The 24,741-nt window shown below is 36.4% G+C and overlaps 1 protein-coding gene and 1 long non-coding RNA gene across 3 annotated transcripts in view; both read right to left on the reverse strand.

Moving 5' to 3' along the window:
- Positions 1-21,874, reverse strand: part of LOC114288091 (uncharacterized) — a 34,926-nt gene extending 13,052 nt beyond the window's left edge. Inside the window, exons 1-5 of one of the 2 annotated variants that reach the window (XR_014339926.1) lie at positions 21,653-21,874; positions 17,553-17,639; positions 17,244-17,305; positions 17,019-17,092; positions 16,005-16,251 (exon numbers count right to left, since the gene is read on the reverse strand). This is a non-coding gene — a long non-coding RNA (uncharacterized LOC114288091). Of the gene's footprint in view, positions 1-15,811; positions 16,252-17,018; positions 17,093-17,243; positions 17,306-17,552; positions 17,640-21,652 lie in introns of those variants that run through there. The other variant, XR_014339927.1, reaches the window with a different exon arrangement.
- On the reverse strand, positions 19,260-21,653 carry LOC114273899 (uncharacterized). Its single transcript, XM_028215718.2, has one exon. It carries the CDS (start codon positions 21,435-21,437, stop codon positions 19,539-19,541), a length of 1,899 nt encoding a protein of 632 aa, XP_028071519.2. The 5' UTR covers positions 21,438-21,653; the 3' UTR covers positions 19,260-19,538.
- Positions 21,875-24,741: the final 2,867 nt, after the last annotated feature.

Consider the following 24,741-nt stretch of genomic DNA (forward strand, 5'->3'; position numbering starts at 1 on the left):
TTCTGTGTTGTGTATATTACAATTACAAGGATTCCTATTATATAGGAGTGTATTTGGGAGTAGGTGGAGAGTAGGTGAAGTGGAGGTGGTAGTGGTGTAGTGGGTTAGGTTTAGTGGAGTAGGTGAGGTGGTAGTGGTGGTAGGTTTATGGTAAATTCTAACAGCCCCCCGCAAACTCAAGGAGGATAGAAACTAACCAACTTGAGTTTGAAGAGAGGAACAAAACAAGAAAATACATAAAAATAAAAAAAGATAGGAGACACTGTATGGTCGTGTCAGACCGTTGGTGAAGACGCTGAAAGGTGGTGCCATAACGTGGTAGAGGACACTGGATGGTGGTGTCATAACGTTGTAGAGGACACTGTATGGTGGTGTCATAACGTTGTAGAGGACACTGCATGGTGGTGTCATAACGGGATAGAGGACACTGTATGGTGGTGTCATAACGTTGTAGAGGACACTGTATGCTAACCGGAATCAATGTCGGGACAGTATATGGTCATGTCGGACCGATGAAAAAAGCTAACCGGAATCAAATGTCGGGACAGTTTATAGGGTCTTGTCGGACCGTTGTAAAAGTGGCACCCTCAAAAAGGTGTGCCCAATCTGTCAAAAGGCGTGCCATCAAAAGGCGTGCCCACTGCATCAAAAGACGAGCCATCAAAAGGCGCGCCAGACACGCGGCGATGCACGTGATCGACAGTGCGCGTGTCGGCCTCTTCGTCAAGGTCTTTATAAACTGAGGCGAAGGCTGTGCTTGGAAGCATAACAAACTAGTTGAAACCGCTGAACATTTTCATTCTGAAACATCTGAATATTTACAGTCTGAAACATCTGAACAATGGCCTCTTCTTCCCGTTCAGCTACCCAGAATATGGCATCATCATCACGTGGTCTACTCACTCTCTTTCCCGACCTCAATGAGTCAACAAGAGAGAGAACTGGTGCGGTGGCCAGTGAACCTCAACCAAACACCTCTGTGTTTGCTCCGTTGAACTTTCCGATGCGGTCGGTGGAGCAAAAAATGGCGGGGCAAACTGATATTGAGGCCAATCAATATACTCTGAAGTCATGTGTGGAAACCATGACAGCGGTCACAAATTTGTCGCACCGGCTGCAGAGCAGGACAAATGAGGTGCAACAGTTAAACTCCCAGCTGGCTCTGCTCCAACGCATGTATAAGGATGCGCGAGCAGAGATAAGTGTGCTAAAGGCAGAAAACAAGGAGCTGAAGCGGAAGGCCACCGTTATGTTCCGATTTGGAGGTCCACCGTATGCGGTAGTGGAGGAGCAGGGAGGAGGCAGCTTGCTTGGTGGTCTAGGAAGCACAGAGGCAACACCGTCAAGGGCCGCGCAGGACGGAGGCAAGAAGAAGAGACCAGCGGCAGAGTAGAGAAGGGATAAGGAAAAAATCCCACCTGTGGGTGGGTGTTTGTGTGGGTTGTGTGTTTTTTTTTTTTTTTTTTTTTTAGTTTTTTTTTTTTTTTTTTTTTTTTTTATGTAATGGTGATCGGGGTTGATCCCTGAGATGAAGAAAAGAAGGTAAGGTTTGGTGTGCAAATCTTTATTACACGGATTTGTGAAAAACAGTAATGGTGTTTGGAATTTTTTTTTTTTTTTTTTTTTTTTTTTATGTAATGGTGATCGGGGTTGATCCCTGAGATGAAGAAAAGAAGGTAAGGTTTGGTGTGCAAATCTTTATTACACGGATTTGTGAAAAACAGTAATGGTGTTTGGAATTTTTTTTTTTTTTTTTTTTTTTTTTAATAATAATAATAATAATAATAATATATTAAGGTAGAAAGCATATGCGCTGGTGAGAGTGGCATATAAAAGAGATAAAGATATAGTTTTGTAGAATGGGTCACATGGGTGATGGAAAAAGTAAAGTGAGAGAGAGAATAGGTGTTTGTACAAAAGAGGATAATAACTCTGCCAAAGTCATCATCACATCAAAGACATGCAACAAAACGAGTTGTTTTAGGAAAGAGCAGTGCAGTGAGTGTGAGTGCTTTTTTTTTTTTTTTTTTTTTTTAATAATAATAATAAGAATAGATTAATGGCGAAAGCATGTGCCTCGGGGGATTGGAAAGTGAAAAAATGAGAGAGAGAGAAAGTGGGTACATGATGAGGAGGATGATAATAAGAATAAAACGAATAAAAAAAAGGTGGTGACTGTATGTGAAAGACAAAAGGTAGTGGAGGTAAATATTAAAAGAAAAAGAAAGGAAAAGAGAGGGTTTAAAGGGAGAACAGTTTCAATGAAAATCCTTGTCTTCCTGTAGCAATCTGTGGTTGTCACAACATGCCCACCAGCTGGAACCAGTGCCATAAACATTACAATGCTGGCACACATTCCCGATGCCATTAACAGTGTTGATTCAGCACCTTCAAGTGCACTTATCTTCTCTTCTGCAACAACAGTGGTTGGATTTCCATAACGCCCATACTCAAAACTTGCATGTCGTCCCTCCTTGAAATCAATAAGCTCGGAAGTTTTCTTGAAGAAGTAGGCAGAGGTGTTAACAACACGGGTGGTGATTGCATCAGTAACGATGCCACGACCTAATCTTTCACCAGCATGAACAGCGACACTCCCATCGAAGCTCAAAAAATCGGCAGTCTTCTTCGAACCAGCCAGACCAGACAACTGTACTCCGTTTAAATTACAAGAATCATCGCCGCCGCCAACAGCCGGCGGTTCAGAGGGTGAAAGAGAAAAGGCGAACTGGAGGAGTGGTCTGAGAGTCCGGTTGCTTTTTAGACGCACAGCAAAATCTGCTCAAGCACGAGGGAAGAGAGTTGGAAGATGCAGGAAAGTGAAGGTATGTGTAGAAAATGCTAGCGGACTAGGTTGAGGTCCGGCGGACGGCTAAGGTGAGGTTACCGCCCGCCGGTGAAGCGAAAATACTAGGTTCTAAACCTGCTCTGATACCATGTAAAAAAAATAAATTGATGTATATTATTGATTGATATTTCTGTGTTGTGTATATTACAATTACAAGGATTCCTATTATATAGGAGTGTATTTGGGAGTAGGTGGAGAGTAGGTGAAGTGGAGGTGGTAGTGGTGTAGTGGGTTAGGTTTAGTGGAGTAGGTGAGGTGGTAGTGGTGGTAGGTTTATGGTAAATTCTAACAGCACGTAAGGAAGGGTGTTAGACAGCTTGATATACATTGTTGGGCCCATTCCCTAATAGCTTAAGATTTTGGGAAAATTGCTGACTCAACATAGTATCAGAGCTCTGGTTGAAAGAGGTCTTAAGTTCAAGTCTCTCTATCGACATTTGGTATTCGGTCCCCGTTTGATTTCTTCTTCTCTGTTTGGTTGTCTGTTTCTCCTTCTGTTTAGTTCTTTGTTTGTTTCTCCACGTGCAAGATGGAGTTGCACATAAGGGAGGGTGTATAGACAACCTAATATACATTGTTGGGCCCATTTCCTAATAGCTTAGGCTTTTGGGAAAATTGGTGACTTATCGCGGTTGTTATATTGCCATTTTGGATCAGACTTGAAAATGTCTTGAACATTGAGTTTGCAAGTTGGTAGAAGAATATTGGGGATTTGATCAAGGGACCAGAAAGGGCAGAAATTATGGATCTGTTGGCTTGTATCTGCTAGTTTATTTGGAAAATCAGAAATTATTCGGTATTCAACAACATATGTAGAGAGTTTGACCAGATTGCTCCCTAGGCTGTAGAGTACTAGCAAGAGTATGTTCATGAAAATAGCAATCATAATGGGAGGAAGACACACACATGCAGAGGTGAGGATTCAATCATGGCAGCCCCGACAACTGGGCCTAATTGTTTTCACTTTATGATCCTAGCCTCTTGTCGCTTTCTAGGCTAGGTCTATTTGTTTTCCCCGTCGTGAGGTTTTTGGCCTGTCCAACCATGTCTATGTCTACATGAGCCTTTTGGACAATTTCTTGAACTTCATTGTATATTCTTTTGGTAATTAAACACTAACCCAAAGAAAAGGTTCAAAGGGGTCTAGTGCTAACAAATACAATCAATTTGGGGTTATTATTGTTAATACTTTGTGAGTTGCTACTAACATTTGGAGTTGCTCTTTGTCTTATTTCAAGAGATTGAAGCTTGGAAGTGTTTGGGTAAGCAGGGGGTTGCTTGGTTGACTAGGTTGTTTAGCAAGATTTTATTGACTAGGAACATGCCAACTGAGTGGATGAAGAGTATTTTAGTGCTAATCTATAAGAATAAAGGAGATGTTCAGAATTGCAACAACTATAGAGGAATTAAACTAATGTGTTATATAATGAAAGTGTGGGAAAGGGTGATGGAACGTCGATTACGAAATATAACAGAGGTGTCAGAGAATCAATTTGTATTTATGCCTGGTACGTCAACAATGGAAGCGATCTATCTTTTGAGGAGAGTAATAGAAAAGTACAGAGAAAAGAAAAGAGACATTCATTTGGTGTTTATCGATCTTAAGAAAGCATATGACAGTGCTGCGGGATATAATATGGTGGGTGTTAGAGAAGAAAGGGGTAACAAAAGGTTACATTAATGTGATTAGGGACATGTATGAAGGGGTGATGACTACTATTAGATCGCCTGATGGAGAGACAAATGAATTTCCAATTATTGTTGGGTTATACCAATGATCTACCTTAAGTTCTCATCTTTTTGCTTTAGTTATGGATGAGTTGACAAAAAAATATTCCGGATGATGTGCCATGGTATATACTTTTTACAGATGATATCGTGTTAGTAGATGAGGCTAGAGAAGGAGTTAATACAAAATTGGAGATTTGGAGAGAAACACTTGAATTTAAAAGAATTCGGATGAGCAGAACTAAAACAAAATACACAGAGTGTAAATTTAGTAACAACAACAATGAAAGCAGAGGAGAAGTGAAGATTGAGAACCAAGAACTATCTAAGAGTGAATATTTTCATTATTTAGGGTCGATTATCACAATGGCAGGGGAGATTGATGCGGATGTAGTCTATAGAATTAAGGCGAGGTGGCTTAAGTGAAGAAGTGCGTCTAGAGTACTGTACAATAAACAAGTACCCAATAGAATAAAAGGAAAGTTCTATAGAATAACTATTAGACCAGTGATGTTATATGGGGCGGAGTGTTGGGCAACCAAGAAACAACATGTAAATAAGATAAATATTACTGAGATGAGGATGCTAAGAAAGATGTGTGGCAAGACTAGAAAGACAAAATTAGGGATGCGTTTATTCGAGAATGAGTAAGAATAGCACCGATAGAAGATAAGTCAAGAGAGAATAGATTGAGATGGTCCGGTCATATTCAATGGAGACTAACAAAGGCAGTAGTGAAGAGATGTGATACAGTAACGGTAGAAGGAAGTGTTAGGGGACGGGGTGCACCTAGATTGACGTTGGCTAGCACAATAAATAGAGATATGAACCTACTAAATTTGACTAACAAAATAACCTTTGATAGAGCCGCATAGAAAAAAAGGATTCATGTAGCTGATCCCATTTGATGAGACTTAAGGCTTAATTTGGTTTGGATTGGTTTGGTAATGAGAAGTGATTTCATCATAAAATTTTGGATAAATTACAAATATAAGCCCTTTAAAATACAAATTGCCCATGTGATTCAAAAAATTACATCATGCTCCTTAAAGTTTATAATTTCATAACAAATAGCCCCTTTTATTAATAAATCATCAAGTCAATTAACAATTTTTAATAATGTTAGAAATATATTTCAATTAATAATTCAAATAATTTTATTATTGTATAGAAGAGCAATTAAGAATTTTATTTTTTTAGTTAATTTTGTTAAATAAAAAATTATGACAAGGGGGTTTTGTAATTTTCCAAATCATAGGAAGCAATCCATATTTTAAGAAAACCTTAGGGGGTGTAAATTTACCCTAAAATTTTCCTATCTATTGGCCCAAAAAAAAAAAGGACAAAAATGAGGTAGCTATTGGTTCTGGGATTATAATGTTGTGATTACTATTATTGGTTAAATTTTGATGTGGAAGCTTTCTATAGCCCATAAACCCATAAATCTATGTCCTACTAATGGGATTTTTTGCAAAATTGGCACTATTATAGGATTTTTCTTTTCCAATCTTATTGATTGTTTTGTTTCGTTTCGTTTTTTCTCTTTGTATTTCTTTATTTGTTTTTCATGTTTTCAAAAAGTAAAAATAATAATGAGAAGTTTGAAACAAAATTGTTATCATTTTTTTTGTAAATTCAATTTTTCAGAATTCAAAATTTAATTTTAAGTTGTTTTCTAAAATGGGTTGTTTTCAAAAAATGTTTTTAGAAATTTATTTTGATGAGTTTTCATTTTCTTGTTTTTTGAGAACAGAATAGTTTTCAAGAACAAAATCAAATGCAACTTCCTAAATAAACAATTAGGTAACGTTTGGTTTAATTTTCAAAACTCAATTAAGTTTTCAAATCATGATTTGAATCAAAATTTATAACCAAACAAATTTTTAAAATACAATTCAAAATTACTTTCAAAACTTCTTTCTTCTCTTTTTTTTTTTTATTATTAATCAATCGATCAATCGCTTTTTCTCTCTCATCTATCCTCTCTCCTCTCACATTCTCACATTCTATACATCAATCAATCAAAAAAAAAGTACAAATCATCCCAAAACTATTTTTAAAACTCATAACCAAACAAATTTTCTCTTTTCAAATCATAATTCAAAAACTTAAAACTCAAAACATAACTCCACACTCAACTCATAATTCTAAAACTAAACCACACATAGCCTTAATTATCAAAATCATAAACAATTAATTTTTTTTACTACATATGTTTTCCTTTTTCTTTTCTCTTTCTGTTCCTACCAAGAAAATCATGTACCCTAGCTATGAGCTAACAAGTCGAATTCATTTATTTGCTCAAAATTCATGTATCCCAACACAAAATGTAGTAAAAAAAATGTACTCAGTTTAGTCCCCTTTTGATGGGATTTAAGAGGGGTAATTGGGTACAAACCTAATCTTTGGCATAATAAATCTTTTTACCTTTAAATAATGTTTGTATATGTAACACTGAACACAAAAAAAGAAACGGAAAAAGATAAAAGGAAACAACATGATGTAGAGATTGTATATGATGCATAAATTATTGAAAAGGGGGAAGCCAAAATTTCAAGCATACCTCTCTTTATGTAAACAATTAAGGGAAAGACAACTGCTGCTGCAGGCTTCAAGATGGAGATGGAGACATCAATATACATTCTATATCTTTTTAAGAACAGGGAAAACATTCTTTTCTTGGTTTAATGTATCTGGCACAATGTTTGATTATTTTCTTCTAGGGCTGGAAAGGTGGCAAAGAACATATACTAGCTCCTCTTTTCTCTTTTCCTTTTCCTTTTCCTCTTCCTTTTCGTTTTGATATTGACTTCTTTTCTTCAGAAAAATGTTATACACACTGCTTCATTCAATGCATTTCATATATTATACACACAAGGTAATGAGAGTCTGAGACTCCCCAACTGAAATACTTGTATATGATAATGATGATAATGATAAGAACTTAGAAGGCAAATGGGTTGTCCACTAACTTAAAGAACCTTTCAGTCCTTGCATGCAGATGCAGTTTTGCGGATAACAGCTCAAAGGCAGAGTTAGTAGTGCTTTTTAAAATATAATTCAATATAATAAGGATCCTCTTCACATTGTCCAGTCTTGCACATAATATAATTGATCTTTCAGTTTCATTTGGCCAATCAATAAATCTCAAGGATCCTCTTCACATCTTCCAGTCTTGCACATAATATAATTGATCTTTCAGTTTCATTTGGCCAATCAATAAATCTCAAACCCAACATGTCAGCTACTTGATCTTGAATATTTTTAATGTCTGGTTGCCAAGACACTATAGCCATCAGAATCTCATCAAAAGCTTGTCCAATTTAGCATTTTTTGCCAATTTCTCTTAGCAAAGTTGTCTTTCCAACACCACCCCATACCATATATTTTGATGAAATTGATCGTGATTCAACATTACGAAATTTGTGGTCTCACAAGTCATGAGCCTTTCAGAGGGTATGAATTCTATCCCCAAGGGTCATGCAGAATTGGATATGTTATTGAAGTTGCCTTTCTATCCATGGCATTTTAGCCTCCTCTGTTTTCTCTTTTTCTTCTTGTCCTAGCCGGCAACATGTGGCCAAATCAGAAAACCACCTATTGAAACACTATCGTTCACAGTAGTTCCACATTCCAGAAACTCTTTAGCCCTTCCTATGAACCCATTAAGTTTTTCAATCTAGTGCTTGGCATCTTCTTGAATTTCTTCTCTAATCCTTATTGGTAGATAAATGGATCCTTGAATCCAATCTCTCATAGCCTCTAACGTTTCAACTCCGCTTCTTAGACTTTCTCAACATATTTCTTTTGATGAATGACATAATTGAATTAACACTTAACTAGCTCTACCAATATTTCAACAACTTTTCCACCAATGAAAATCAAAATATCAGTCATGTCTCAGAAAAAATATTGAACTAGCAACATTTGAAAACTGTTATTAATAACAAGAAAACTTGTGTCTTGATCTACTTCTTACACTTAATTGTTTGATTGAATTTTTTACTAGTGACATGTGAAAACTTTAAACTCTATGGTAGCTAAAGCATATGGACAAGTTTGTGCAAAATAGTGTGATATTAAGTGGTGTATATATCAAATATCTATGATAAACTGTTGTATCCCATGGGATTAGTTGTGCATATTTAGTAAGTCATTAATGTCGTGATTTAGAAGTTTAATATTATGAAAATGAGGAAGAGAAATTTTCAAGCCTATTATTTGCAATACAGCAACACTAGACATCCAGACCCAAAAACATCAATGTGTGGCACAGATTCATTCTATACATGAACCCCACAATACACCAATTGAATCTCAACCACAGTTCTCCATTCATGACAATTTTCTTGACCTATTTTCATGTAAGTAGAGTTTTCCTCTGTAATAAGAGTACACAAAACTAGGAGTGCAATTAGTCCTCACACTATTCTAGTAGCTTATAACACTTATCCTATAAAGCAAAGGGGTGTTATTTTGATTTGATTTGCAGGTTGAGCAAGAAGTGATGGTGGTTGCGGTACTTGGTGGTGGTGGTGGTGGCAGCGGCTGTGATAGGGTGGTGGTATGGGCTGTAGTGGTGCTGGTAGGGCGGTGGTGTCATTGGCATGGCTGGTATGTCTCATTAGATCCGGAAAATGTTTTCTGCTTCTAGAAAATGAAAAACATTTTGTAAAACCCAAGTTATATGTAGAATTATTTTTGGATAAACTAGTAGTTAAATTAATTTGTATGGGTAATTTAGTAATTTTAAGGAATTAGGTTAATAACCCTTTATGTAAAAGAAGAAAAACAAAAGAAAAAAAAAAAGGAAAGAAAAGGGAGCCTCGTGAAAGTGCTGCTGGGTAATTTGGAGGCTGCTGCTTAAGGGTTTAAAAAGTAGAAGAAAACAAAAAAAGAAAAAGAAAAAAAAGAGACCAAAACCAAAAGGAAGAGGGAGGATTCATAAGAGTGATGGTTGGTTATTTACTGGGCTGTCTAGCTTACCCTTATTTTATTTTATTTTATTTTTTTTCAGATTCTGAAGAGTAGAGCTGCGCAGGGTTTTTTTTACTTGTGGGAGTGCCGAGAGTAGGACTATGATTTAAGTACTTGGATTAGTATTTTGTTAGTGGATTATATTAGTGGACTTGGTGGACAATTTCACATGATAAGAATTATCTATAGAAACATGGATTTTAGCATTATGATAATTAAGGATTTAACTTGAGTATTTTACATTGTTGGTTATGTTTTGGACTCTTAGCCTTGCATATTCACTTAAATGAGTGTGCGGCGTTGTCACGAAGCTTGGGGCGTGACAATTTTGTGGTATCAGAGCCAGGTTGTAATTTTAAAGGCTGGTATAGAATAGTGGTGAGATTGGGTAGATGTAGGATTGGGAACGCTTATAATTTGGTATAATGTTAATTTTATTTACATGTTATGGAGACTTAAGAATAGAATAAGATGAGGTTTTATTATTGATGCATATAGGTTGCAATGGAACATGAGGAGATATTGGCAAATATGGCTAGGAATACACGCCAGGGTCAAACGAATCGACGGACTGGTAATCACAATCAGCGAGGGAATGTGACTAATAATAGTAGTGGTTCTCAAGTAGTCGGAGGAAATCAAGGGCAAGAGTTGGGACAACAAGAACAAGCTGCAATCCCCAATCCAGTTGGAATGGTTCAAGTGCTTGAGACTTTGGCCGGGGCGGTGCAACAACAAACCACCATAAGGAGTAACTTGACTAGACTTATGAAGCAACAACAACGGATGCAGCCAAGTGTTGGGCCACAACCGAGGCCACGTTGTAACATTACTGAGTTTAAGAAGATAGCCTTGGCATTTGACGGAGCCACAGACCCTTTAGAGGCTCAAAAATGGTTGACAGAAATGGAAAAGTTATTTCCTGTTTTTGAGTGTACGGATGATCAAAAGGTGACCTATGCTACGTTTATGCTACAAGGGATAGCTAATGATTGGTGGCAAATAGAGAAGCGCATACACGAGCATGATGCCAACCCCTATACATGGGAAAGGTTCAAGAATGCATTCAATGAGAAATACTTCCCTAGGAGTGTTCGTCTACAAAAACAGAGGGAATTTTCGAAGTTGGAGCAAGGGAATAAGACGGTTGCAGAATATGAAACCGAGTTTACGAAGTTGTCTAAATTTGCATCAGCATTTGAAACAGATGAGGATAGCAGAGCACGAAAGTTCGAAGGTGGGCTAAGAATGAACATTATGCAACAGGTGGTTCCTTTTAAGTTACTTACTTTTGGAGAAGTGTAGAATAAGGTTTTGTTGGCTGAGAGTGGCCTCACTAGAGCCCAAGAAGAGAAAGAAGAAAATTATAAGAAGAGGCCTAGTTCTTCCAACTTCCAAACTAACAACAGTTCGAAGGGCAATGCTAAGAGACAAAACACTTCTTCGGTTGAGAGTTGGGGAAGTCGAACTGTGGGTGGTAGTGTTGACAAGCAAAACGATTGGGTACAGTGCACTAGATGTAATGGATTCCATCGGGATAGTGAGTGTCGTTGGAATACTGGGGCTTGTTTCTCTTGCGGGCAACAGGGGCACAGGATAGCTGATTGCCCTAACCGAAAAGGGCGTGAGACTGAACAGAAAGCATGGACAAATAAAGGAACTTCAACAGACAGAGTGTCTTCAGGAAATCAAAAGAAAAATGGAGGTCATAAGCCAAAGACTCAGGGTCGAATGTACACACTCACACAACAAGATGTTCAGACTTCCAACATGGTGGTGTCAGGTACTATTTTAGTGTCTTTCGTTTATGCACATGTGTTATTTATTTCTGGAGCTACAAATTCATTTGTCTGTGGGATTTGTTAAGAAACATGGATGGAAATGTGTCCCTAGAGAGATTAACTTATGTGTTGAAACCCCAATAGGAGGTGTTATGGTTGCTGACTTAGTTTGCAAATCTCGTGTGGTTAGTATAGATGGCAGGAGATTACTTGTAGACTCGACTATTTTAGATATGCGGGACTTTGACATAATTCTTGGAATGGATTGGTTGGCAACCAATTATGCTTCTATTGATTGCCGAGGCAAAAGGGTAGTATTTCAGATTCCTAATCAACCAGAATTTTGTTTTGTGGGTAGTGGAGTTAACACTCCTCCTTTGGTAATCTCAGCTTTGCAAGCTAGACAATTGTTGAGGAATGGTTGCGAGAGTTATTTAGCTTCTGTGAGAGATGCCCGTGAGACTGAATTGAAGTTAGAGGATATTCTAGTTGTAAAGGAATTTCCCGATGTTTTTCCTGAAGACTTACCGGGGTTGCCACCAGATAGAGAGATTGAGTTTGCCATCGAACTGATACTCGGCACGGGTCCTACCTCCAAGGCTTCGTATCAAATGGCCCCACCAGAGTTGAAAGAGTTGAAGGAACAATTACAAGAGTTACTAGACAAGGGCTTTATTAGGCCTAGTTTTTCTCCTTGGGGTGCGCCCTTTTTATTTGTGAAAATAAAGGATGGTAGTTTTCGCCTTTGCATTGATTATCGAGAGTTGAACAAGGTAACAATTCGAAATAAATATCCTTTGCCTAAAACAAATGACCTATTTGATTAGTTGCAAGGAACACAAGCCTTTTCTAAGATTGACCTTCGTTCTAGCTATCACCAGTTGAAGGTTAAGGCGGAAGATATACCTAAGACAACCTTCCGAACTAGATATGGACATTATGAATTTTTAGAGATGCCGTTTGGATTGACCAATGCGCCTGCAGCTTTTATGGATTTAATGAAGAGAGCATTTAAACCCTTCTTAGATCAGTTTGTAGTAGTTTTTATTGATGACATTCTTGTGTACTCGAAGAGTCAAGAGCAGCACGAAAAACATCTGAGGATAGTGTTGCAGCTATTAAGGGAGAAGAAATTATTTGCTAAATTAAAGAAGTGTGAATTTTGGCTGGAAAGTGTATCATTTTTGGGTCATGTGATATCTAAAGATGGGGTGTCTGTTGACCCCAAGAAAGTAGAGGCGGTGGTAGAGTGGAATAGGCCTACTAGTGTCACTGAAATTCGTAGCTTCTTGGGTTTAGCAGGATATTATAGAAGGTTTGTTGAGGGATTTTCCCGAATTTCTATGCCTTTGACTCGTTTAACACAAAAAGGGGTTAAATTTGAATGGTCTGATGATTGTGAGAAGAGTTTCCAGGATCTAAAGAGTCGACTGGTGTCTGCTCGAATACTTATAGTTTCGTTTGGAGATGAAGGTTTTACCATCTATAGTGATGCATCGAAGATGGGCTTGGGTTGTGTCCTAATGCAGAATGATAAGGTAGTGGCATATGCGTCTAGGCAGTTGAAGCCATATGAGCAGAATTATCCTACGCATGATTTAGAGTTGACTGCCGTGGTGTTTGCATTAAAAATCTAGAGGCACTACCTGTATGGGGTGAAATGTGAGATATTCACTGATCATAAAAGTTTGAAGTATATTTTCACTCAAAAAGAATTGAATATGAGGCAAAGGCAATGATTGGAGCTATTAAAGGACTATGATTTGACTATCAATTATCATCCAGGAAAAGCCAATGCAATGGCGGATGCCTTGAGTAGAAAGACCCCGAGTAATTTGGCTACCTTGATCACTGACCAAAAGAATATCTTGGAGGATTTGCAGAGGTTGAATATTGAGATTAGATGGCATAACCATGGAGTGCAGTTGGCAAACCTTTGAGTTCAACCCACATTAATTGATAGAATTAAAGATACTCAGGGAAGAGATCCTCAGTTGCAAAAACTTAAGACTGAAATGGAAATAGGGCTACAGATGGAATTTTGTATGCATAAAGATGGAACCTTGAGATTTGGAGAGAGGTTGTGTGTGCCTAATGATTTAGAGCTCAAGAGAGAAATCCTGAGAGAAGCTCACAGTTCAGGATATACTATACATCCAGGGAGCACTAAAATGTATAAAGACTTGAAGAGGAACTTTTGGTGGAATAATATGAAGAGAGAAATTGCTCAGTATGTTGCTCAATATTTGGTATGTCAACAAGTGAAAGTTGAACATCAGAGACCTGCAGGTAAGTTACAACCTCTTCCTATTCCCAAGTGGAAGTGGGAACATATTACCATGGATTTTGTGACAGTGTTGCCTAGGACCCAAGGTGGTAACAATGCCATTTGGGTTATCGTTGATCGATTGACCAAATCCGCTCACTTTCTAGCTTTGAAGGCAGGGTTCTCCTTAGAGAAGTTTGCAAATTTGTATATCAAGGAGATTGTGAAGTTGCATGGTATTTCGGTGACCATAGTGTCTGATAGAGATAGCAGATTTGTATCTATGTTTTGGAGGAGTTTGCATACAGCTTTGGGCACTAGTTTGAATTTTAGCATTGCCTTTCATCCTCAAACTGATGGACAGTCAGAGAGAACTATTCAGACTCTTGAAGACATGTTGAGGGCTTGTGTTATTGATCTTGGAGGTTCTTGGGATGAGCATTTGGCCTTAATGGAATTCTCTTATAATAATAGTTATCATGCGAGCATTCAGATGGCACCATATGAGGCTTTATATGGACGGAAGTGTAAATCACCTATTTGTTGGGATGATGTGGGCGAAAGGAAGTTGTTAGGGCCTGAGATTGTGCAACAAACAGTGGACAAGATCAATCTTATTAGAGAGCGACTTCGCACTGCACAGAGTAGACAGAAAAGTTATGCAGATAACAGGAGACACGATTTGGTGTTTGGGGTTGGAGACCATGTGTTCCTTAAGGTGTCTCCTATGAAAGGAGTAATGAGGTTTGGTGTTCGTGGTAAACTGAGTCCTAGATTTGTTGGACCGTTTGAGGTTTTAGATCGAATTGGAGAGGTAGCTTACAGACTTGTTCTACCACCTTCACTAGCTGGAGTTCATAATGTTTTTCATGTCTCAATGTTAAGGAAGTATATACCGGATCCTAGTCATGTGATTGATCATGCACTGTTGCAGTTTAAGGAGGATTTGACTTATGAGGAACACCCTATATGAATTGTTAATAGGAAAGAACAGTTTTTGAGGCATCGAGTCATCCCCTATGTTAAGGTCCAATGGAGCAATCACTCAGAAAGAAAAGCAACTTGGGAACTTGAGGATGAAATGAAACGAAAGGAAAGTATCCACAACTTTTTGAGACTCCAGGTATGTCAAATTTCAAGGACGAAATTTCTTTTAAGGAGGGAAGAATGTAAAACCTAAGTTATATGTAGAATTATTTTTGGATAAAGTAGTAGTTAAATTAATTTGTATGGGTAATTTAGTAATTTTAAGGAATTAGGTTAATAACCCTTTATGTAAAAGAAGAAAAACAAAAGAAAAAAAAAGGAAAGAAAAGGGAGCCTCAGGAAAGTGCTGCTGGGTAATTTGGAGGCTGCTGCTCAAGGGTTTGAAAAGTAGAAGAAAACAAAAAAAAAAAAAAAAAAAAAGAGACCAAAACCAAAAGGAAGAGAGAGGATTCATAAGAGTGATGGTTGGTTATTTACTGGGCTGTCTAGCTTACCCTTATTTTATTTTATTTTTTTTCAGATTCTGAGAAGTAGAGCTGAGCGGGGTTTTTTTTACTTGTGGGAGTGCTGAGAGTAAGACTATGATTTAAGTACTTTGATTAGTATTTTGTTAGTGGATTATATTAGTAGACTTGGTGGACAATTTCATATGATAAGAACTATCTATAGAAACATGGATTTTAGCGTTATGATAATTAAGGATTTAATTTGAGTATTTTACGTTGTTGGTTATGTGTTGGACTCTTAGCCTTGCATGCTCACTTAAATGAGTGTGCGGCGTTGTCACGGAGCTTGGGCCGTGACACATTTAACACCCAAATTAGCTCATCTCCTGCTGACATACGAAAAATGTCTTCTATTGACTTGTATTTTCCGTCATATTAAATGCTAGAAAATGCGAAAAATGATTCTCTTAAACAAACTTACGTTATGAATATTGAAGATGAATTTTTTCCTTTCTTTCTTTCTTTTTTTTTATTTTTTTATATGGACAATACGATTTTGTTTGGGGCACAATTTAGAGCTATTTAATTCTTTAGACACTACTATAAAAATAAATAAAATAAATAAAAAACTGCATACTAAGATCACTAAAAAAAACTACTATTCTTGAGCTAAGTTGTTTTTTATATGTTTACATATATGAATTGTGGGTCACGCTAACTACAGCTCACATGTCAAAGGTAAAGAAAATGCCAAAATATTTAGAATTTCATGTTTCTTTATGATGAATAGAATGCAATGCAACTTAGCTCATGTGGACATACAGTTAGCATTTTACACAATTCAACTTAGCTCAGACATACAGTTTTGCTTTATGAATAGAATAAGCAATGGACTACAGTTAGCATTATTTATATATTCAAATTCTTAGTTAAATTATTGAAAAATGGAGAAACTAGAACTTTAAGCGTACCTCTCTTTCTGTAAACAATTAAGGCAAAGACAAATGGCTGCTGCAGGCTTCACAATGGAGACAGAAACCTCAATATTCTATTGTTAGGAAGAGGAAAACATTTTTTTCTTGGTTTGATGTATCTTCACACAATATCTGATACTTTGCTTCCAGGGATGAAAGGTGGCAAAGAACATATACCCGCTCCTCCTTTTTCTCTTTTCCTTTTCCTTTTCTTGAGAAAAATCTTATACACAGAATTGACTCACTGAAATTTCATATAAATAGTCAAAGGCAATGAGTCTCCCAAATTGAAATGCATGTATAAATAAATAATGATGATGATAAGAAGTTAGAAGACAAGTGAGCTGTCCAATTACAGAACCTTGCTAACAGTCCTTGCATGCAGTTTCATGGATAACAGTTTAGTGGCACAGTTAACAGTGTTTTCAGAGTTGCTAGTGAATGGAGTTGGCCTGCAATTTTACTGCTCTGTTCTAGTGAAATAATCTATTCGTGCTAAATTTGACACTAAACCCCAATTGTTTTGTTAAGGGTGTTGTTAAATTGAAACTGACTACTAATTATATATATTACGTATATATATAGATGGCACTCTTCGCATTGGGTGAGAACACAAAGTATAATCATTAAAAACCCAATTATCAATCAATTAGATAAAAGATGACCTTTTCCCACATTTTCTTTTTGTTGGGAGAAAGCGCAGCAAGGATTGGTAATTTGGTCATGTAAAACGGTATATAATATAATTGCCAAACATCCATGACATGAAGGATATGTAAATGGGAGTGAACAGGGCAGTTTTTGCTAGCACTATCAATCCAAGCAATCAAATCGAATGGAATAGGAGTGTTAGAATCAAAAAATAAAGTACAGAGTTTCTTCTATAGATTGTGAAGCAGTAGGAGAATGACCACAAAAGCATGAGTGCAAAGCAATGTACAATACAATCAAGTAAATCACAATGTCCAACTTAGATGACTAGTTCAAAGCCAAACTCAATGTAAACTTGACCTTTATTTGAAGTAGAATCCAAATAGAGCGAAGTGAGGCTCTTATCCAACTAGTGCAATCTCAGCCTGGCAATGCTGCAACATAAAATCAAATTAATTATGATACTTGTGGAGGCAACATAATGTACACCAATTTTGAATAGCACACACACAAGCTAATAGGAGTGCATTAACAGAGCTGCCATTGAGATGAAGTTAATTATTTTCATCAGAGCTGGAACCTGACCAAATCTTTTGCAACCGCTATCTTGACATCTGCATACTCAAAACCCTCTTCAGAAGCAGCCTCTGTGCAAGCAAACTAAACTCTGAATTCACTATTCACCATTACTGAAATGATCAGAAGTGATTATTTGATGGTTCTAAACTGTCAACTAGACTGAAAAAGCCTTTATATTGTTTTTAGTCTAATATTCTGGTGGCCATACCTATCATCCCCTCAGTCTAAGAGCCCTGGGCTGTTCTTCAGCATATTTAATGTGTAAGTTTGTGTTTGTGTGTGTGTGTGTGTGAGAGAGAGAGAGAGAGAGAGTACCTGGACATTGAAGTGCTTTTGCATAATCAGAACATTATCCCAACATCATCCACTTTGATTGTCTTCAATTTTGGTGTGCTGTGGACACTGGAAGGAGTGGCAGAAGTAAAAGTCCTCATTTCAGAGCAATCTTTCAGAATTACTCATCCAAGGATGGCCATTCAAAAAGTAGAGCCTCAAAAAGTAGAGCCCCCGGTGCAGAAACTAATGAGATTTGAAAGTTGTTCAAGATTTATTGAACTTATCAACTATAGCTTCTTGTTCTTTCTCTAGGTATTTCTTTACAACAATGTCCTCCAACTTCTCCCAGTCATATCAAACCAAAGCTTCTATTGAGATGTTAGCATCCTCAAGAAACAAAAGACAAAGCAATAAGCAGGACTCGGCTTCCTCATCCTGTAGGCAATCATAGCTCAACTTAAGACTTCCATACTCCTCTCGATCAACACCTTCGATGGTTGTTGGGTATGAAGCACCGACACTTCAAAACAAGTGCCGTATCCGTGTCGGACACACGAACACAGAGGGGACATGTATGGCACATGCCACATGGCATGTCCCCTTATTTAATTAATTTATTTTCAGGGGACACACCAGGGACACACTAGGAACATGTCAACTTGTCTTTTCCCCCATTTTCTTTAGTGCTTTTGATCAATGTTTGATGTTGAATGTTTATTAATTTTTTTCTTAGACTTAAATACTTAATAAATCATCCATAAAAAATACATAAACTATAAATATTAATTTAAAAGTGCTTTTTTTTTAAATATTAAATTAGAGTTAGTTTTTGTTAATATTGATTGTTTGTAGATAAAATATTAAACTAGATAGCACATAAAAATAAATGAAAACATATTTTATTGGCATGTTCCCGCCATGTCCGTGTCCCCATTTTTTTGAAATCGCCATGTCTCGTGTCCGTGTCCACATCCATATCCATGTCTGTGCTTCTTAGGTTGTTGGCAATGATTTTCTAAGTTCATAAGCTGCCTCTTTCCATTTTTTGTGAAAATCGTTGTCTCTCATTGCCCTTCCAACTATGACGAATGGTAAGGCCAAACCTTGACATTCACTGTGAAACAAATGTGGGGGAGTCAACAACATCACCAGCACTCCTCCTAAACAGGTCCCAAGATCCTTTTTCAGACAAAACTCGAAGATGCATGATCTTTGTTGTTTGCCATGCTTTTCCACATAAATTTTTTTTTTTTGGGATTAAGTACAAGTTTTTTTTGTCTCTCTCAATAATTTGACACATGTGCATCTAGGACCTCATGAAACAACTATCTTATGATCTGATAAAGCACCACATCCAGCAACCCCTACTTGGGAAGGAATGGCTATTAAGAATTTCAAAACTTAACAGTCAAAAATACTTGACTAAATGAACAACCATCCATCAAAGATGTAACTTCTTTCCCGCAAACTGAATTCTATGGAATTCTTGAAAATTTTATATCTTTAGTCCACTTCAAATGAAATGTGGGGCTAAGTCGTACATAGTGAAATCAGTGGCATATCCAAAGTGTACTGGATGAATAGAATTACAAAAGAAAGAAATAAAAAATTTAAATAAAATAAAAAATAAAAAGAGTTATAAATTCAGTAACCTCCTTATTGATATAAATAAAAATGTAGTAGTAATTACGGTGTAGAATAGGCTTTCGTGATGAATATGTTGGGTATATCTGCACTTATGAGGCATTGGACAGCAGCAGATTGGTATCAAATAATCTAAAAAAAGGTACAACAACAACAAGGTGTATAATGATAACATAAATAAACCCTACTACAACGTAATCATAGCTTAAGAGCAAAATTACAAAAGCTTCAACGAATTATATTAAATGCGATGCCTCATTGACAAACACTTCTTCCATACATCTCTCATCAGAAAACCATTGTCATTACCTTACAACAAGCATATAAAAGTGGGGCACAACTCACAGGAAAAGACTCTCATTCAGTCTCTTGGCTTCAAGCTCATGTATTCACTCCAAACACAAAACCATTGCTGTATGAGGGAAGATTGCTAGAAGGTCCATTATTCCTCACTGGTGAGCGGAACGGATTCGGTGTCACAGGTTGAGTAATATGCAGTCCAGCAGTCCGAAGAACTTGTTTAGCATTTGCACATGAAAGTTCGGACAGATCAGTGAAGAAAGCAGGAACACCCATGGACTTGATTAAGTTGAGGGCTCCACCCCAACTTGCATATTTCTCTAATCCACAGTTGAGTGCAATAACTACATGAGGTGAGGATAGGTAAGTGGCTTCCTCCTGATAAAGTCCCCTCACAAGATTCACCCTTACTCTGCTACTTATCCCTGAAGTTGTCCCCGACAAATTCATTGGAACTCCAGGACCCACCATTACTATCTGTATATTGCTCATCCCATTAAGTAGATGACCAATCTCAGCAAATGCTGGCATCCAATCCAACTCCCCTTCAGGCCCAAGGTAGTGAAGAATCACCTCTTTGCCTTTGAGCAAAAGGTTCTTTGAACTGATATTGAGTGCTGTTAATATGTAATAGATTGTCAGGGGGTGAGAGAGAATGTCTGCAACAGGGCTTGACATTGGCAGCGATCGAAGGTTATAGTACTCTGACCAACCAGAGAGAAGGATCGGACTCGATATTCCATCCCCTAAATGATTATGAAAAGGTGAATCACAAGGGTACTCATCATCATCCAGCCCACCCCATGAATCCCAAAGTCCACCATTAACAGGAAGCAGACCGTAAGGGATGTGGGAATAGCAACTGCACTTCCTCCTCCACATCCCCTTCTGGTGGATATCCAATGATTCAAGCCATTTACATGGCTGAAAAGCTGAACAAGGGAAGACGAAGAATTTCATTGCCAACTCTTCTTCTCGTTCCATCATTGCCTTGTAAAGGCCACACATGCCTTTATGTGTTTCCTTCCAGTGCTGCTTCTGGCAAAGAGCACCGCAATAAACCACCGCACAACACCAGTTGCAACACACAGATTGTTCTCCGTGAACTTCTTTCTCACACATTTCACAATGCCTGAATCCAACACTAGAGCTCACTTTCACATCTACAAAGGTCTCCTCCTTGGGTGGTTCCGCATACTTGGTGGGGGTTGAGTTAGCCGTTGAGATGGCCTTTTCCTCGTATCCCTGACCAGGTGGATGTGAGACTGTCACTGCAACAAGATCATTACCCTTGGACATTTCAGGAGGCCATTGCACATCAACTGTTTCAATGAATGGTTCAAAATAAACCACTCTTGACCACTTTGGACCAGCACCATTACCTTGCTGAAGCAATGGGTGCACCAAAGAAATGGCCTTCATGGCCGCATACACAAACCGAAGCTCTTCAAGGGTGGGAGTTCTAAACTGAAGTCCACCAGACGAAGAACAACGTGCAACATCAATGACAGGAAAACGATCAGTACCTGACACTTCCAACGACAAGGACCTAATCATCTTCTTATTCGATGGAAACATCAATGACTCAAGCTCATAAGTCACTCTCAAGAGCTCGACATTTGGAACCCGAATCGTCTCTCTAGAACCCGTCATCCTCCGTGCATCATTTTCCGATCTAAACATATGAAACCCTAAATCCCCACCATCCCCTCCTACAAATTGAACGCACAGAAATGGCTGTTTCTTGCCAGACCAATCAGAATCTTTCCCAACCCTTAACCCAAAAAGGTGCCCTGGCCGCAACCGCTTCCACGGATCGGTCCTATACAGAGCACCAGCAGCTCTATAAATGGATTTAATGAAAGGAGGGGCAATGCCTTCCACTTTCATAAGACATGTTCCAGATCCGGGACCGAGTCCAGGACCAGAACCAAACTGTTCATGAAATCTAGCAAACAGGTTCTTCAAATGCACATCCATAATGGCACTAAAACTATAAGATCTAACTAAATTCTCTGAACCCAATAAACCCTAATCACATAAAAGATTGTTCCTTTTTCCTTCGATGATTTGTTCAAAAACACACTCCAAAATTGATGATAATAACTAACTGGGTTGGTGATACATGATTGAAATTAGAGTGAGAATTGAAAATGAAAGCATCAAAAAGTAGAGTGATTAAAAAGAATACTCACTGGTTGTTGATGAATCTAAGTTTGGAGTAAATTTCGGATCGAGGAATGTTATTGCAGTTATTGGGTTGAGAAGAAAAAGCGAAATTGAGACACAAGTCAAAGATCTGAGAACGTTATTGCGACCATGGTAACTGATTCTCATACTTCATAGGACTGTTGTAGTAACTAATAAGCGGGGAGTCAAGTTATCGTGTCAACTCGTCAACTGTCGGTGGGTTTGGTTCCGCTTGTCGCCAATTTTTAATTTTAAACTGATTTGGTTTTAATTTTTTGAAATTTAATTTAAAATTAAATTTTTTATTTTTTATTTTTTATTTTTAGTGAATATTTTTAAAATTTTAAATTATTTTTAACTTTTTTAGATGTATTTTACATAAATATATCTAAATAATAAAATATTTATAAAAAAATATTTTCAAAAATTAATAAATACACGAAAATATAAAAAATATATTGAATTTTTATATTTTTTGTATTTAGTAAATTTTTTAAAGATTTTTTTTATAAATATTATACTTTTTAAGTGTATTTATGTTAAATGTGTCTAAAAATTAAAAAAAAATGCCAAAAACATTTTTTAAATTCAGTAAAAATAAGAAATTACAAAAAATAAAATAAAATAAAATTCTTAAAAAAATGAATTCTAAGAATGAAAACAAAACAAAGTGAATTATTTTAAAGATATAATTTCATATTTTATTTTAATCTCGACAGTTCTAATTAACTTATTCTTATATTTTATATTACTACCTTATTATCTCTGCTTTCCCTTTATTAAAATTGGGATGGAATAATTATAATTGGATCGGATAGTTTTGCCATCCCTGTTCGAATCTCTAACCTGTGTTTTATATTTTTACAAAATTTTCGATCATTTGTCCATGTCTAAGAATGATTCTATGTATATCAATAATCTCATTAAAAATTTTACTAAAATTACAAGCAATTAATGTGATTGATTATAAAAATATAAAAAAAAATGAAATGTTTTTAAACATGCAATGATTTTTTGACATATATACTTTTAAAAAAAATTAAGTAAATGTAATAATATTGCTTCCATTCCTACTAACGACTCAGTAGTTAACATTCTAATCAAAAAATTAAAAAAAAAAATTTAACTCATATAATAAAGTTAAGTTTTTTTTCTCATTTACTTTATTTTTTACATATCTTTTCATAAATAGTTAAAAAATCATTCCTAAATATATTATATTTTTTTCACTTCACATTTTAATTAAAAACTCAAAAAAAAATCATTACAAATTCCTTCCCAAACAACCCATAATTGCTCTTTTGATTTGGCTTTTTAAAAAACATTTTTCTAGATTTTAATTTGTATTTTTTTATTTTAAGTGAATTTTTTAAATATTTTAATCAAAATTTTTTACTTTTCAGACCTAGTAAATCTATAAAAATGTGTGCAAAGAATTTTAAAAGGTTAAAAAATTCATTAAATACAACCACATACGAAAATATGCTTAAATTTTGTATTTTTATAATTTTTTATTCAATAAATTTTGGGGGATTTTTTTTAAGGTCCCTGATATTAAGAATTTATAGCATAAAGGACACTCAATATTTTCATAATGTCTAAGGTCCCTCAATATCAATCCAGAGAAAATTCGATCTAGAGAAAATTCGGTCCAGAGAATTTCTCTGGACTTTCCAGAGAAATTCTCTCCAAACATCCAGAGAAGTTCTCTTTACCTAGAGAAAATTCAGATAGTCCAGAGAAAATTTAGACATCCAGAGAAAATTCAGATAGTTCAGAGAAAATTCACACAATCCAGGAAACTCTGCATTATCGTTCATTTTATATGTTCTCTTACAAATATTTTTTCATGAAGGGTTGCTATCAAAATTCTGTTTACTAATCCTAGTGCTCTTTGTAGATCAAGTCCAACAAGATGAGGTGGTTGACAGTAAGATCTTGCCATACCTTAGCATAGACTAGAAAGAGAAGAAGTCATTCCCTAGACTTCCAGAGAAAATTCAACTTCAAAGAGAAAATTAGTCCAGAGAAATTCTGGGAAGAATTTCTCTAGACTTTCCAATTTCTCTAACATTCCCTAGAATTCCGACTATAAATTTCTCTGGCCTTCCATTCTCTCCAGAGAAATTTCCCTTCTCTCCAGAGAAATTGTAATGTGCTTCATCTTGTTTGAATATGCTATATTGTTGATATTGATTCAGAATTTCTACAATTGTTTGGGAAATTCTTATTATTTTCTTTGAATGAATTCAATAAATTTTTGTTGTACTTATCTACAAATTTTCCAGGGTATATCTATCCTTACCTAATTCTAATGGAGAGTGGGAAATATACGGAAGGCCAGAGAAAAAAATTTCTCTGGAGAGAAGGGAAGACCAGAGAAATTTGCAATGGAAAGTCTAGGGAAGGTCAGAGAAATTTAAAAATTTCTCTGAAAAGTCCCTGCACCAATTTTCTCTATGAAGTCGAATTTAGCAAAATCAACAATTATTACCAGCTCTACAACCTGAATTCTGTAGAATCAAATATCAATTATTGAATATAAGTAGTCTCGATAAGAAGAGTGAGAGAAACTTACTAGTTATGAGATCAAAAAAAAAGGTTCTCCCAAAATCCAAACCAAGTTGGAGGAGATTTCTATTTGCTTGTTTCAGGCCTGACAAAATGTTCCATTCCGTACATGAGTTTGTCATTGACAATGGATAAATTCTGAAATTCTACTGAAATGATAACAGTAAATCATTTTTTTACAAGAAATCAGTTGACTCATATATATGCACATTATCACAATTCACAAACACAATAAAAAGAGTGGGATTCTACTGGAGAGAAGGGTACAAATCATCAATTTCCTTCTTCCCAAGTCCGACCCCTCTCTTTCTCTCTCTCTCTCTCTCTCTCTTTCTCTATATATATATATATATATATATATTTATACAATCAAAAAATATTTGCCATATTTATGATTTTAACTTTCGAAGCACTCAATAGAACTTTCAATTCCCAATCGTCGAGCTCCCAACACAACCTCTACGACGCAGCGTCGATTGGATTGTTCTGAAAAGTTGTCAAGATGTTCCGATTCACCTCTTTG

Source organism: Camellia sinensis, chromosome 9 (assembly GCF_055761805.1).
Source record: "Camellia sinensis isolate YWXY chromosome 9, ASM5576180v1, whole genome shotgun sequence".
NCBI classification, from domain to species: domain Eukaryota; kingdom Viridiplantae; phylum Streptophyta; class Magnoliopsida; order Ericales; family Theaceae; genus Camellia; species Camellia sinensis.